Genomic DNA, 16,509 nt, shown 5'->3' on the forward strand with positions numbered 1-16,509 from the left:
AAATACTTCCTTTATGGTAAACACATTAAATCCACTCTCTTCTCTTCGTTTAATACTTGTTTAAGATCTTTATTACAGTTTGAAATAGCTGCAGACTTGGATTGCTCTGTGTTCAGTTGAATTTACATGCTGATAACAGGATCCTTATCTCTCTTGCACAACGTCTGATACTGAGCAGTAGCTACACGCGTTTCCCACTAATGCACTGAACGTGTCTGCCTCGCCCGGACCGAGGGGAACACATCATCAGCGCGACGGACAAAATGACTTTCCATGCCGGAAAAAAAAAAATCTAGGTCAGGGGAGAAGTGGCTGCATGTGTTCGCCCAAGCCAACAACTTTCCCCCGTGTTTGCCTCATGCTTTATTCATGGTGGCACCGTGGGGTTTGATGTAATGCAGCTTCTCTGAGACATTCTTCTTTTCTGCTGAACAGAAGTCCCGTTCCGTGTAGGACTTGGGCCCTGACAGCTGTCACCGCCATGAATTCCTTTGTTTGTCTGTTGTCTGTGCGAGAGATTCCTCTTTGTCTCCTCGGTTTTAACTCATGTGGCGGTTTTTCTTCTGGAGGTATAGAGGCTGTTTCAGTGCATTATTGTTTGTGTTTATTCATGCAGGGATCTACAGCTCTATGAAGCTCTTGCCTGACAGGATTTCTGTTCTTGAGCTGACAACGGGGGGGCAGATTTACCTTTTTTATCATTCTTTGTCAGTTTGTAAACAACCCTGGATTTCACACAGACGTGCACTGAAGTCCAGGTTCTTTCCTGAAAAGGGGCTGAATGTGATGAGTCAGTTGCTCCAGATACTTTCTGGAACTTTTCCTGCCTGACCCCCCCCCCCTGGTAAAATTCACAGTGAGTGAGTGGACGTGTTGATTACATTTCTAATGTGCGATAGACGCCAAACTGTACAGATACAAATAACTCTGGATATAAATAGAGGAGCCGTACACCTAGAAGACACTGTCGAAGATGTTTTGGTGATAGAGATCTGACGCCTTTGTCAATGTGCTGTTGAAAATTGGAATTATACGTTATGTTCCACCTCCTGCATGTTCTCCTCAGGCGCCAGCCGTCGCCTGAATGTTCTGGACATTCTCCTGTTGTTGTGAACATGTCTCCTGCTGTGTTCTTCACGTGTGAAATGCTATGTTCAACTTTCCAGCACTCATTTCTGAAAACAGCCATAGTGACAGATGCGAGCTTCTCATTTCACAAAACTTCAGCCATGAGGAACTTGACCTCTTTAGTTGAGGATGGAAAACTATCTCTGCTGATTACCTCACATATAAATAGCTGTAATTCTTCAGTTGTCACTAAAACCAGGTGATTTTCAGCCTCAAGTCTGTTTCATTACTTTTGAGCCTCATTAAAACTGAATGGCTGCTGTAGGACAGGAGCTTACTCACTGAATCTGACTCTCTACTATCAAATATACATCAGTTCTCAGTGAGTCACTGTGGGATTTGTTGTGATGACGTTGTGTGTGTTAATGTACCGAAGTGGTCAGGAGACGTTCTTCAAACTGTTTGTTTTCATTAGGGTCCTGGTAGTGTTTGTAAGAAATCCACCCTTCATCCATCAATCCATCCATTCCTTTGTCCGGCCATCGGTAGTCCGTCCTTCCATCCATTCATTAAAAGTTAAAAGAAGAGAGAACTCATCTCTGATCCTCTCATCTCCCACTTGGGCTCTGATAAGTCCAGGGTGATATTTTCAGCCAGACTCTCGATCAATAACTCGGAGGTGGCGAGCGGATGGTCACAGCAGATAGCCGAGAAGTCTGAGTGTGTTTGGTGTACTGTACGTCTCACAGAGTGTCGCATTGTACCTGCAGTCGCCCCCCCCCTAACCCAGCCACCCACCCACCCGTCCTCCTCCATCACCCTCTGCCTCGACCTTCCACGTCACCTGAGTGCCTCAGAACGTGGTGGTGCTCGGAGATAAGAGTGTTACACTCGGCTGTCACACTCGGTCCTCCCTCGGTTTGTGGATTGTGTCAACTGTCCTGCGCCCCGGCAGAGAGAGAAAGGGGAAGAATGGCGAAGGGAGGTTTGTTTGGAAATGTGACATTTCACCATTCGGCACATAAAACACAGAGAGTTTTAGCGTCGTGCCATCGCCGGTGGAGAACTGCCAAGCACGGAAGGCGCTTCTTCTCAACACGGAGCTGGAAATACACGACACGCACACATGGGCCGTGCACTGGCATCTGCCCAATACACTCCAATTTACATAGAGTTAAAATTAGAGCGCAGCTTATGCTTTCATGCAAAGTAGAAACCTCCATATTTACCGGTCGGTTTCATATATTAAACCTCAACTGAAAGACACTCAGACTTTGACACTCGGGAGCTGATCCACTGAATTAATATATGATGAGGCGTCAATCTAATTCTTGAATTCTGAGGCATTTATTTACTTCAGTATTAAGGTGGAAATACTCAGATATGGTGTTGACTGCCTATTTTGCTCTTAGATATATCTTTAAAAATATAATATCTTATTAAATTTGAGGCACAAGGGGCTCATGAGGGACCTTAACATACAAATCCCCTCTTTCACTGTTACCGTGGCATCACACCTTGAGCCAATAGGAACGTTGAAGTGCTGTGAGCATCCAGCTCTTCACAAACTTGCCGAAGTGATTAAAGAAGCTGCATCCGGCCGACAGGAGAGCAGCTCAGATGTGAAGTGAAAATTGGGGTAACCATAGAGGCAGGCCGAGGGGGGTGTCGTTGCCATGGGCGACGGGCTAAGGTGACCCAGATGACATAGAAAGCAGCTCAACCGATTGCATCTCTCTGCCTTGACAGCCACACTCGCTGCGTCTGATGCCGCCCGGAGAAAAACACATTACCCAGTCGTGTGTTGTCCAATCCCCGTGACACCACGTTATGGATTCACATAAACCTGTGTTTGAACAGTGCAGGAAATTTAGCTGTCGTCAAGCACAAGCCGCTACAAATACAGTGTTGTATTAGCCGTGTGTGTTTGCGTGGTGGTAAAGCACCGCTGGCAGCCAATAAGGAGAAGTTAAACAGTCAGACAGATGCATGTGGCCGGGCAGAGGACAACAAACACACAGACGTGGTGACTGCTGCGGTGTGTATTCAGGGAAACCTGATTCTACACACGTGAAGGAAATTAATTCAATCACATCAACATAAACCAGTTGTCACATTTCACTTCATGCACGGCTCAAACTATAAGAAATGTGTCACCTGGTTTAGTTTCTATATTTCTATTATAAGAACTAGACAACCATGTGTAGGAGTGATGAGCCCCGGTGGAGGTATGTGCTCTACGTGCTGAGTACCATAAGTTACCATCGTTTCCAGTTATATTACATTTAAACAGGCCAGTGACATTTTCATGTGTAAGACGCTCACCCTATGAGCCTTAGTGCCGCGGATTGAGATTATTATAGTTCTGTGTCGTCATCATGCTGCCATGGGAGATATGTGAATGCAATGACAATGCTGAGGTACATGGTTTTATTTTTAGCACACATGTATATCTGTGGCGGCAGCAAAATCCCCAAAGTACCAGAGTACATGTAAAATGCAGTACTTCCTGTTTTGGTTTGGTTTAACTGTATAAGTTCTATTGTTCATCCTCCTTCCTCTAAATCTTTAACATGGCAGCGAGCTCCTGAAGCACAGAGAGGCGGTGGACTAGTGGCAGAAACTAGGGCTACGGGCAGAAAAGGTCTCTGGTTCGTCTCTGGTTCGACTCCACGGAGAAACAACAAAGAGACGAACCTGGATTGATCTGTCCAAAAATCCAAGAGGATTCTCCCTACCCTGTCTAGTGCCCCTGAGCAAGGCACCTTACTCCCCCAACATCTGCTCCCCGGGCGCCATACACGGCTGCTCACTGCTCTGTGTGTCCTGCACCAGATGGGTTAAAAGCAGAGGTTAACTTTCCCTACAATTGCATGTCTGTGCATGTGTTTGGGACAAATAAATGTATATTAATCTTAATCTTAAACATCCTGTGTCCCGCACTGTCATCAGCACCGTGCACGTCCAGAGAACCTTCGAGCGGCTTCCCTCGGTCTAAGCTGCTCCTTGACAGGAATGTTTAGCAGCCTCCACTCTGCTCTATAAGACTCCCCCTGCCCCCCCCCCTGCCTCCCCAGAGAGGGGGAGAGTGGGCGACGGCGGCTCGAAATAGCCCCCGTCGAGAAAGGAGGAATCAAAGCTGCACCTTATGCTTAATTAAAGATTAACGAGAAATTGCTGGCTGCTTGTGGAGGTTTGCTCAGAGCCTCACTTTACTTCTTTGATTAGGGTTATGTAACACTTGTTAATACTGCATGGGCCACACTAAAAGAGTAATGACCACTGCCAGTGTGTGGCGGCATCAATCCTGCGTTGACAGGCTGCAAGATGTGACGCCGCCGTGTTCCCAGGGCAGTGATCGATTGGCTGCTCCCGGCCGCTGAATCCCTTAAATCACACTGATTTGTGAGAAATGTATCTGAATTGATGATTAATTAATGAACCCCCCCCGTGCAAGGCTCCACGTGCTGGACCTCACTTTGTCACCTCTTTGTTCCGAGCCGTGACAGATGGATTTCCTGACTGATACAGAGCTGCAGCCCACACAAAGGATTTCACTCAGTTTTCACATCTTCATGAAAGCTTCAGAGGCTTTTGTTGCCTTTTTAAACTTTCTTTCAGGAGTAAAACCTCTAATTTAGTTGTACTGCTTTCAATAAAAGCCATTTCAGTTTCTATTAATGGCGTCCTTTCTTTTGGGATAATCTCAAGCAGTCATCCAAATAAATGGCCAAATACTAAACCATAGATTCATCTTATTTGCTGCTTTCACTGCTTGTTTATAACCTGGTATTTTTACAAGTTTCTTCTCCCTGCTGAACTGGTGATCAGTGTTGTTATACTGTAAAGGATTGTTTAAAAGCAAATTTGACCGTGCCAGGCAACAGCAGCAGCAGCAAAATCTAGAGTGGTTCTCAAGGCCCCTTACATTAATTAAGCCGAACCAAATATTACACACTCATAGATATCGGACCCATTAATGTGTCTCCTTTGTTTCTTCAAGAGCCTTGACGTATCCGCTGGGAAAACCGTGATAATGTCCAAGAAAAAGAAAACTCCTTATCTTTAAACAAATTGGAGGGAAGCTAATGGCTTCAGCTTTCCTCTCATCAGCCTTTAGATCCATATAAATACCAAATGACTGTGTGTGCCAGCTGTGTCACAAAGCACAAGGTGGCTCTGGTTCGTTTCCGGTCTGTGTACCGACTGTTTTTCATGCTCGGTCCTTCATGACTCATGCAACGTATTTATCATGAGTCACTAGAGTGTGGTCCACACCTCTGGGAGCACGTATCCCAGACCGAGGGATGTCTGGAGCAGGCAGATGCTTTTGGATGCAGCCTGTTCTGTGGTGGTGGTGGTGGTGGTGGAGGGGGGGACGGTCTTGTCCTTAAGGCTGCCGGATCAAAGGAAAGGTTAGACGAGGATGAGTAAGAGCGAGGCGGGCAGGGGCGGGGGTGTGCCAACCGCTACACTGAGGATTCTAACTTTCAACCCGTGTGAAGAGAGGAAGAAGAGCCAGAAGAGAAGGAGGCAATTCTAAGACTTTACATTTTCACTCAGGCAAAAAAATGGAGCCTGGATTTTGCCATTTTGTTTTGCCTAAGCTTGACTTTTGTTGCAACCATTTTAACCGCAGTGCTCGAGGAGGTTATGTTGTCAACCCTGTTCATTTATTTATTTGTTTGTTCTGGAGCAAGATGACATAAGAGCTGATGTAAAAATGCAGTTTGAGTTCGTAAAGAACCTATTAAATTTTGATGTGGAGCTGCATGAGAGATTTTCCCCCACTTTCTTAAACATTCCAAGTTTAATTGTGGTTCCATAAGGTGTTAGACTTTCATTTTATTTGTCTTATTATCACTGTATCCTTCTATCGCAATGGAAGATAATAATTTCATGATCTTAATCGTTCTGTTGCTGTAATGGACTTAACAGGAAGTATCATCTGCTCCATTTGTATAATTGTTAATATTAGCGATGATTTAGCTCATTCGATGAAATGCAATCCTGAGCAAATTATGTATATTTGATTCTGAATATGCAGAATACATTTTGTATGCACTGAAACTCGTTAACTACATTTCAGAGTCTCCAGGCCTGATTGCGGCCTCCCTCTAAACGGCTTGTTAAGTGCTTTTCCTCTTCTCCGGTGAGCCTGCACCTTTTCTTTTTTTTACCAGGTTCCTGTCATAGCTGGCTACAGAAGCCATAATGCTCCATCATGTGCCTGCTGGCCTGCTTTTGTCTGCCCACCGGAGCCCCTGTTGGCTTCAAAGCGCTCCTGTCGCTTAATGATAATGAATGCCGGTGCGTCTGCTCAATGTGCTTAGCGGCGCTCTGTCAATCTGTTCCACTCAGACTCAGGTTACAGTCTCTCTCTCTCTCTCTCTCCCCCTCTCTCCCTCAGTTTCCTCTTGTTCTGTGGCCGTGAACCCTCCTCAGCTGCAACAGTTTCCTCGGTTCAAGTCACAGGAATGTTCTTCGAAACCCAACTCAAATACTGGAGCCGGCAGTTTGAAAACAATGCTGAACTCCTGCACTGATCCTCCTCCTGTCTCTTCCAGAAGCATTCCAGCTCGGCCGCCAGTTTTCAAAGCCTTGTAGGGAAACTCTTTGACTCCATGAAAGGATTGATGAAGGAATCAATAGAACAGGCAGGGGATGACCCACCAGGTCATTAATAAAATACTAAAGGGGTCCTTTCAAATGTGGCTTTACACGCTCTGTCCTCACTGGGTCAAAGCAATCTATTTCTGCCTCCTCCTCACCACCGGCTATCTCCCCTGCGCCTCCTTTGGGTCTGCAGATAAAAGGACGGCTCATCGTGAACAAAGCACAGGGTTTGACAGAGCTTTGGACACCTGCGGAGGACCAGACCATTCTGATTCGATAGAAGTGGGGGCTATCTGATGGTGGGAGATACCACTGGCTTATGAGACAGATGAGAGAGGACCATGAGAAATGTCCCTGGCACACGCAAGTCACGACCCGGCGGTTAAGCCTCTGAAAGCTGCTGGAATAAGTGTTGTTGTGCGTTAACACCAAATACTTTCCGTGCACTTCTTTCAGTGTGTAATGTATAAAAAGAAAAGAAGAAGCAGCAGATAACAGATGCTTCATAATCTCCTCGGATGACAATAGCAGCCCCGTGTAAATGATATTTACATCCACATTGAGAGCCGAAGATGCTGCGATAACTTCTCCGACTGAGACGTTGCCATGGGAACGTGACTCACCGCGAGTCTTGCCCCGCTCTCTACCTGTGGCAGCTGCACTGGGCTCATGAAAGCTATTCTCCTGTTGTTTGCCGACCAGCAGCGCTTGAGCCTGGATTTTTCTTTTCTTAAACAACGTGTCATATCAGGTGTCGGGGAAAACAGACTTTTGTTGCAAGCGGATTTTTGTCTTTATATATGTGGACTTTGTGAGTTTGAGCCTGAAATGTCAGTCAATCAATCGGTCACATAAATATATAATGCAAATTAACATGATGTTTCTGAAGACTTATTAATCATATGAGAACTCAGTAACCTCAATATATGAGCCGATATTTCTATTATAGATACAATTTGAGTTAATGAAGGCTTTAATCTGTTATGCCATAGAATACATAAAAAACAGATCATAATTCAGCAATGCAGTAAAACAAAACAGATAAAGAAACAATAAAAGAACATTAAAACCTCAAATCAAACATATAAAAGATTAAAAACATATGTAAATGTATTATAATTAAACAGAAACATCATGTGTAGCACTTATGTTTTTTGTTTTGAAGGTGATGATAATCAGAGGGAGTCGTCAAGGCAACGTGAGGATTCACCTCCTACAGTATGAAATGAGATAAACAGGCGTTCACGTCTTATTTACATTCCTCAAGCTTTTTCTAAATGTGCAACACGTCCTCTCACTCGTCTTCAGCTGTCATCACCGGTCAAACCGTGGAGCATCAACACGCGTGTGGCAGATGTTTGAGCTCAGCAGGGTTCCTGTGTGGTTCCAGTACGAGACGTGTGGAGGAGGCCCATCTGTCACAGCACTACTAACCCTGTAAACAAAATCCTGAGCTGTCATTCACAACGGGCCCACGTCCTATTTTTTTTTTTTTGATCCTCGCTGGCTACTGCCCAGCGTGGGTGACGACAGAATCCTCCAGCAAAGTAAACACGAGGTGAAGAAGAGGCTGTCGCTCACGCAGTCTGTTCTGTGAGAGTGAAGGTATACACATCTCTTCAGGTGGCCTTGTCTCTTCGACAGATTGATTCGCAGACTGTTGTTTTTATGATAAGAATTTCCAACCTCGGGATCAAATATTGATCGGCACATGATGGATCACTGGAGTATGAATCTGAGCACAGCAGCGTTTAAAGGTTAATGACCTCTGACCTTGTTTCTGACCCCGTTCGTATCTCAATCCTGATTCTCACTCAGCACGAGCTGACCTCTGATCAGCATGAAATCAACACAGTCTCTCAAGTAAGCACTTCCTCACATCCGCTTGGTGAAGTGCTAATAACGGCGTGATGGGTTTTTGCCACAGCGACAAAAAACGGGCATCCTGTAATAACCATTAACGTATCATAAACACTTCACGCTTATATAATCATATAACAGCAGCAGTAAGACGTCACCAGTTTTTGCACATTTACAAACACTAGATAATCACAATAGATTTGCAGTGATTGACAGGTTCTGCAAACCAAATATTGACTTTCTGATATAGCGATGACTATATGAATATATCGAACTCTGTCTTTTCTCCTGAATGTTATAAATATTCTTATTTTGATGATAATCAATTCCACTTCTGACCGTCCTGGGAGATTGGTCCCTCACTTGCGTCTCTCCCTTCCTGTGTTTTTTCCCCCCGGTCAAAAGTAAAATAATAGAATTTGATTGATATGTTAATAGGAAAATTTGTTGCCGTAGAGTATTTATTTTCATGCTCTTTCCTGACCAATCCTGCATCCTTAGTAATCCATCCAGTCACAAACAAACGCAGACGAAAACATGTAAAATGGTCCAAGCTTTATTTTGATTAATTGATTATTATTTTGATTCAAGTAGAAAACTAAGAAAGCAAGATCAATAAAAACCTATGAAAGGTGGCAGATGACAAAAAAAAAGGGAAACCGCAAACTTAAAGCTGAAATACCCACAATCCATTTTGTTTGTGCACCTATTAACAGAAAATATAAACTTGGAAATGCAATCGTTGTTATAATCTGATTGATTTGATGATCTTGTATAATTTTTTGGCCCAGAATCCAAGCCACTGGTTTTCTTTGTGGTCAGGGAACATGATTTGACTGTCGTACTGTAACTATGTTCGGTGTGAAAATAAAGAGATCACAATGTATTGATGTCCTGCTCGGTGCAAACCTGCAGTTTGACTATTCTATTTATATGCACACCTGAAGTTTGCTGAGCAGAGAGACAGGCTGAGTAACGCAGAATTATATATTTACCATGCACACACGCAGGCCATTTTCGAAAGTTTCAGTGGCTAAAAGCAGATGAAGAGTTTTAAAGATCAGGTCTAAAAGCCTCATGTTACCCACCACAGTATACGACTCCCACCAATCACACGATCACAGAGTTATTTAACACGTGACCCTGAGCTCCTCTCCTGAACTCAGGCGTTAGAGCAGGTACAAGCTCAGAGTGAAACACCAGGTATCTCCGCAGGGATTCACATCACACTAGTGTGTTGAAGGTCAGTTGCTTCTACGTGAGATCACTGGGTTCGAATGGGAAGTCGAAAGCTTTCAGGACCGTCTCCGTCACCAGGTCGAGGTCACGAGGTGCCGGTAAAGATCCGGTCCTGAAGACAACACATTTATTACTCTGTTTGTGAATGGAGCGCTACTCGGTTTAATTTAGATCAGGCAATAACACACATGTTATTGAGGTGTGTTATGAGCCTGTTTTTCCACCTATGATTAGATAAGTTCAGCTATAAAAGAAAACCCCCAATAAAATAAATTGGGCTCCGATTGGATGAATTAGATAATTAAGAGATTAACCAACATCTAAATTGCAACTCTAACATCAGGAGCATTAATTACTTCTCTTTAAACTGCCTCTGATTCATGATCACTTGTAGTTTGGTGCATTTCGAGGATCAGCATCTTTCCCCCTCTCTGCTTGAACGACTCTGTTAAACAGCCACGGGGCCTTTGAGGCATTTTGTCGGCCGCCTAAAAACTGCAGTAACTGATTACTCCGCTCACATGAAAGCACCCTCTCCAAGCGATCCCATTTGTGGCTCTGAAGCTCTGATACCTCGGTTAGGTAATACACCAGCGCTGAGAGTAATATTGGAGGTGACACCCCATCAGGCCTATAAATAGCTCTGCACTTTTCCCCCAGGAGCCCAGCTGTAGCTTCCTCCGAGGCATTTGATCTCTAGTTTGTAGGGGACTGACATCGCCCACTGATGCTTTGTCTCCCCGGCTCTCTCACTCCTGCACACACACACACTGAGAAAAACACACGCTCAGAAAAACACACCCCTCGGTGCTGTAGTAGCTTCATTACCGCTGGATATAGCATATGGGGAAAAAGCTTTCATCAGCGGCGACACTTTTAGTCGACAGTCACTTTAAAGATAGTTGGCCTCAGGGTTTCCCTCAACTGCATTTAATGATGACTCACCTACTCACTTTGAATACTCCACTGAGATGGGAAAAAGCCGGCAGCAGGCTCGGAGGGATGCAAATTCTCTGACAGTGTGTCGTCCTTAAATAAATAAAACCAAGCACTTAATTGGAAGAGATGGGGATGTGGGGAAGGGGGGGGGGGGGGGGGGATACAGGAACAAGCATAACACAACCCTCATAACAAGTTGGAGGATGAAGTGAGTGCAAACGAGAGAAGATAGAGAAAAGCCCTGCAGGCTGCGTCTGACCCCAGTGAGTCACTGTCTATACACACTTCTCCAGAAGTGGGCATGACTCAGTAACAAGCACAAGCCTCCAGATCGAGCATGTTCCTCCAATTTGGATCAGGTAACATTTTCATGCACTTGTGTATTTTACTGGAGCTTTGTTTTCATCGTGAAATCATTTTTCTTTCTTCTACGATGATGCCTCAGGATGATATGAGGATATAGTTACATATAATAAACAAAAAGTTTGGGTTACAGGTACCAAGCCATTTATAAAGGCTCGTGGCTAATGTTTAAGAAACATAATTTCTTATGGAACAGTTAAATCAGAGTTTTGGTAACCATAACAAGAGCAATGATTTTACCTGAAAGTAGTTCCTTTTGTGAGCCATCTACTTTCCAGAAAGCCTCCTCAGATTATATTAAACTTGTAAGCCAAATTATTATTCTAAAAACACACGTGTAAAATGGACTGTATCTACTTTTCGTGTTTAATAAATTTCATTTTTTTTCCCCCGGAGAACAAAGATAAACTGTGGCTGGAGTTTTTTCTACCACTAAGGAATTATGTAAAATATTCAGGGTTATACATCCCATAAAATCTGACACTGGGATTCTGCAATGAAGCTCATATTTACAACAAATACAAAACAATCAGCTACTGGGACAAACCCCCAGTGTTGGTACATGATTAGTTGTGATTTTATTGCAATGTGATATTGTTTTGACGTTGCTGAGCTACTTGATTGCTTCAGCAAAATCTAAAAGTATGGACTGAAAAGAAAATGATATTTACCCTATTCCCTTTTATTTCTTCCTCGGCTATTTTTTTTTTTGAAAAGGTCACATTCTACCATCAATCCTCTCTCTGTATATTTTTGCATCCCGGACACACATTTCCAATAACAACCAGTGAATCTACATTGGCCACCGGCCTATAAATAATTCATTTGGGGACAGGGATCGTTTTGCCTCCTCTCCGGTGCGCCTGTGCACCTGCTACCATTTGGCCACGGCAGACGTGTCTCCAATTATCCAAGAGCGCATCCCCTGGATTTCTATGCTTCTCTCCCTTTGCCTCCACATCCACATGTCGAGCCGAGTCGAATCAATGCGGGCGGGGGACGCGAGAAACTCCTACGTGAATAACTTATAGTATGCGTGGGGATTGACGCGTATTTACGCACAACCCAAATCAAACACACGAGGATTTGCCTAGAATGCTCCAGTTTGTTGGACGTAGGGACGGAAGTGTGTTTTGTGACTGTAGGACAGGTTGTCCCTGCAGCTCTGGGTGGGATCATTCCCTTCAGTGGACTCGCTGCCTCTCCTCCACCCGGGTCCTCCTCAGTCCAGATCAGGATGTGGCTGCGCAGTGAACACGCACATCTCCACTTGGCACCGCAGCTTTCTACCTTCTCTTGCACCTGGACGGCGGGTGTGCGTGGCGGCGGCCGTTAACCCTAACCCTGACCCTGACCCTGACCCTGACCCTGACCCTAACCCTAACCCTAACCCCGACCCTCAGCACCCTGGACAGCTCCTCTTGGGACGCTGGAGAGGACGCGGACGGATCTGATTGGGATGAGAAGCTGGAGAAGAGGAGCGCGACGCGTGGACATGGTTGTCTCCAAGTGCGCATTGTCCACAGCAGGTAACCCGAGGGTGGACAGTCCGGAGTGAGACATGGACTTTGCTGACATCATCTTCGCTTTGTTCATCGTCGTGGTCGCGGTCGTGTCGCTTCTGTCCAACTTGTTGGTGCTGCTATGTTTTGTGCACAGCACCGAGATCCGCCGGCAGGTGCCCGGGGTCTTCACCATGAACTTGTCCTTCTGCAACATCCTCATCACTGTGCTCAACATGCCCGCCACCCTGGTGGGGGTCGTGCGGAACCAGCAGCCCTTCGGGGACTGCGTGTGCCACACGGTGAGCTTCCTGGAGACTTTCCTCACCGCCAACACCATGTTGAGCATGGCCGCGCTCAGCATCGACCGCTGGATCGCGGTGGTCTTCCCGCTGAGCTACTCCACTAAGATGCGCTACAAGGACGCGCTGATCATGGTGGTCTACTCCTGGCTCCACTCCTTCACCTTCTCCCTCACCGCGCTGCTCTTCTCCTGGGCCGACTACAGCGACGTGTACGCGTCGTGCACCCTGCAGCCCAGGGACCGGGGCAGCGACAGGATTAAGTTCACGATCTTCACGGTGGTTTTCCACGCCACCAGCTTCATGCTGTCCCTGCTCATCCTCTGCTTCACCTACCTGAAGGTGCTGAAAGTCGCCAGGTTCCACTGCAAGAGGATCGACATCATCACCATGCAGACTCTTTTCCTGCTGGTCGACATCCACCCCAGGTACAGTTGCATGTCTCATTTACAAGTTTATTGATATAACTCTCACAATATGCATATAGTTTTGACGCTGTTTGCCAAATACACTAAACGCCCATTCCTGTTTCCAGCGTGAAGCAGAGATGTTTAACAGAGCAAAAGAGGAGAAAGCAAAGGGCCACTAAGAAGATCAGCATCTTCATCGGCTCATTCATCATCTGCTTTGCTCCTTATGTAATAACAAGGTAAGTGCAACCATGCATCATGTCATTTTTATTCAAAACTTCTGCACGACCTTGCTTGTAATGACCTTGTGAGTAATTGCAGAGACTTAAAAAGACACTCATCTGTCACACACATTATCGGATTAAAGACAATCCAACACCTGAAGTGCACAATCACATCAGTGTGTGAGCTCACCTGACACCACACAGCTTATTTGGACCTAATGCTCAGAATTGTTACCATTGATCTGAGCCTGGACACATCTCATTGGTCAGCTGCACTGTGGCGATGTAAACAGGCCTCATGCTGCCTCCACTGGAAAAACACTTAACATGGCAACAGACAACAAAAAAGTGGCTCCCAGAGAAAAGGGGAGAAGCCAGATGTGCCTGCTTCAGATGCACAGTGTGTGTTGTGTGGTGTGTGGTGTGTGACAGGGAACACGGAGCACACAATCAGTGGGAGAAAGTGTCCCGATAATTGGATCAACCCCCTGAACCGGGCCTACCTTCATGTCTGAGTGACAGCTGAAGCCAAAACATCTGATTATTCTCAGAATTCCTGAACATGTTTTATCTGTTCTCTACTTTTACATGAGCACTTGAACACATCATCTCCCCCTGACAGCTCTCAGCCTTCACAGAGAACAACTGACCCTGTCACATAGTATGCTCTGAAAGGACGTGACAATCTGGAAGCTCAAACAAATCTAACAAAGCAATTAAATGACAAAAATACACATTTTTGTAAACAAATTATTGTGCTATGGAAGATAAAAATGCCTATGTTCAAATCTAATAAAGGTACAAAGTTGTAAAAGGAAGATTTAAATTGCCATCTCCTCACCTTACGTTTTGTGTAGTGATTTGATTTGAAAACAATTAAATCAGTTATTAAAGACAAACTCTTGCTTTATTTGCTTTATTTTTTAAGGGATTTCAATTTTTACATATATGCATAACAGTTTTAAATCGTGTTAAACTAAATATGTTGAAGGAGCATACATTTTTTTACAATATCAATTAAATTACACATTAGAAAATATGGTGGTCGTTATAGTGACTCATGCCTAATGACTGCTTTTACTATTTGAAGGAAAGGCTGGACAAAAAAAAAAAAATATATATATATACAGATCATCTCCTGCTTTTTTTTTTACAGCAGGAATAAAGATAGAAAGACCTTCCCCCTTTTGATCCTCTCTTCTAATTGTCATACTGTCCCTAACGTGTCCGAGTCTTCTCTGGTACTTTGTTTAGTCCTGTTTCTGCTGCCGCCCCTTCAGGTTGGCTGAGCTTCTACCTTTTGTGGACGTCAACCGCCACTGGGGAATCATCAGTAAGTGCCTCACATACAGCAAGGCTGCGTCTGACCCCTTCGCCTACTCCCTCCTACGTCAGCAGTACAAGAAAGTCCTGGTGTCCGTCGTCAACAGGCTGCTCCGGCGCGACCTGTACCCGTCATCCGGCCACAACAGCTCTTTAGACACAGAGAACGACTACTGTCTCCAGAGGATCAGCTAATGGCGAACGTGCGGACGTGACAGATGCACGCCACACGGCGGGGCCGAGAAACAGAAAAGGCTGCCTCTTGGAGGAAGAGGAGGATGGGCGGAGGCGAAGAATTAGGGAGAGAGAGAGAGAGACAGAGAGAGAGAGAGAGACGGAGTGGACAGGATATTAGAAGGAAGCGAGACGAGACTAGATGGAGGGGACAGATTGTGGGTTAGGAGGGCGGGGGGCGGAAAGATGGTGGGTGGGGAAGATTGAACAGACAGTAATGAGGGGGAGGATGAACAGGCAGAGAAACGGAGGGGAAGGCAAGATGGGTGAGGGGGGGAGACAGATAGGGAGCGACAGGGATGATGTGGCCTCAGACAGTATTGGTAAACAAGGGATCTTTAATTCATCAACACACAGGAAAACTCCCCCCATCCCACCCCCACACACGCAGATTCACACACAGACAAATCAATTCCATGAAACATGGGTTCAAGATGGAGATGAAGGACCACACGGCCGGAGACGTCTCCAGACTCTGGGAGAGAAAAGACACCTTTTCGAACTGGACCAACCGCTTTGTAACGAATCTTCTTCGTCTTTCCTCCAAAACCCCGAGGACACTACGTCGTCTTCTGGAGAAAGTAGCTTCACCGGACGGATGTGCTCTTCGGCGTTGAGGCTCAGCTGCTGCACATTGTTGCCATTTTTCCGTATTGACCGCGTTAGACTACTTTGCAGTGTCATGTCAGTCACTGAATGTTGATGCACTTTGTCTAATCCTCTCAGAGCTACTATAGATACAAGAGCCAAAGGCAAATAACATGTACACCGCGATGTTAAAGGATGCGGCTGGTGAGGGTCCACGTTTTCCTTATTGTCCGCAAGGGTCATGAGAAGTTTCCAGCCTGACTGCAGCTCCAAGTCTTTAGATACATGTTCTCAGCTGGACTCTGTACATAAGGAGTAAATAGTATATATTTAGTTACAGGTTATAACAGGTTAGCGTAGGAAGTCCTAAAACGTTTTACTTTAGGTAAAAGTACAAATAAATAGACAAAAATCGACTCAAGTAAAAGTAACATTTTCTACTTGAAGAAAAGTCAAATCTGCAGAATTGGAAGACTTGACAATACCTTCAATTGTATTATAGCACTTAAAGAAGAAAAATAGTCAATATACACATTAAATACAGTAAATTAAAGACAGTTTAAATTTCAGGCAATCATTATTTAAAAGAAACAAACTTAAATGAAATAGAACAGAATCAAAACATTTAAATAAAAATTTAATTCAATAAAATAAGGGTTAATAGAATCCACAAATCGCAGTAAATACGCATTTAAAACACATTGTCTTACTGCAGTGCTCAAAGAGTACACTATCAAAAAGACACACATTTTTCATAAATATCAAGACAACCAGTATAATGTGCAGTTACCACATTATTTTTAAACAATGGGAAAGTGAATGGCTGCATCAGGATGAGCTC

General features: G+C 44.8%; 1 protein-coding gene across 1 annotated transcript; it reads left to right on the top strand.

The window, feature by feature from the left end:
• Positions 1–12,646: 12,646 nt before the first annotated feature.
• LOC132996182 (G-protein coupled receptor 26-like) lies at positions 12,647–15,041 on the top strand. The gene is made up of 3 exons (XM_061066508.1): positions 12,647–13,317; positions 13,425–13,538; positions 14,804–15,041. The coding sequence occupies exons 1-3, from the start codon at positions 12,647–12,649 to the stop codon at positions 15,039–15,041; spliced, it is 1,023 nt and encodes a 340-aa protein (XP_060922491.1).
• Positions 15,042–16,509: the final 1,468 nt, after the last annotated feature.

The sequence above is a fragment of the Limanda limanda genome, chromosome 22, assembly GCF_963576545.1.
Source record: "Limanda limanda chromosome 22, fLimLim1.1, whole genome shotgun sequence".
Taxonomy (NCBI): domain Eukaryota; kingdom Metazoa; phylum Chordata; class Actinopteri; order Pleuronectiformes; family Pleuronectidae; genus Limanda; species Limanda limanda.

What these genes read in the sequence shown, in the direction of transcription:
- LOC132996182 (XM_061066508.1), top strand. Translation starts at nt 12,647, where the DNA reads ATGGACTTTGCTGACATCATCTTCGCTTTGTTCATCGTCGTGGTCGCG. An exon ending in CTGGTCGACATCCACCCCAG is followed by an intron (nt 13,318 to 13,424) that starts GTACAGTTGCAT and finishes TCCTGTTTCCAG; the next exon opens with CGTGAAGCAGAGATGTTTAA. An exon ending in GCTCCTTATGTAATAACAAG is followed by an intron (nt 13,539 to 14,803) that starts GTAAGTGCAACC and finishes CCGCCCCTTCAG; the next exon opens with GTTGGCTGAGCTTCTACCTT.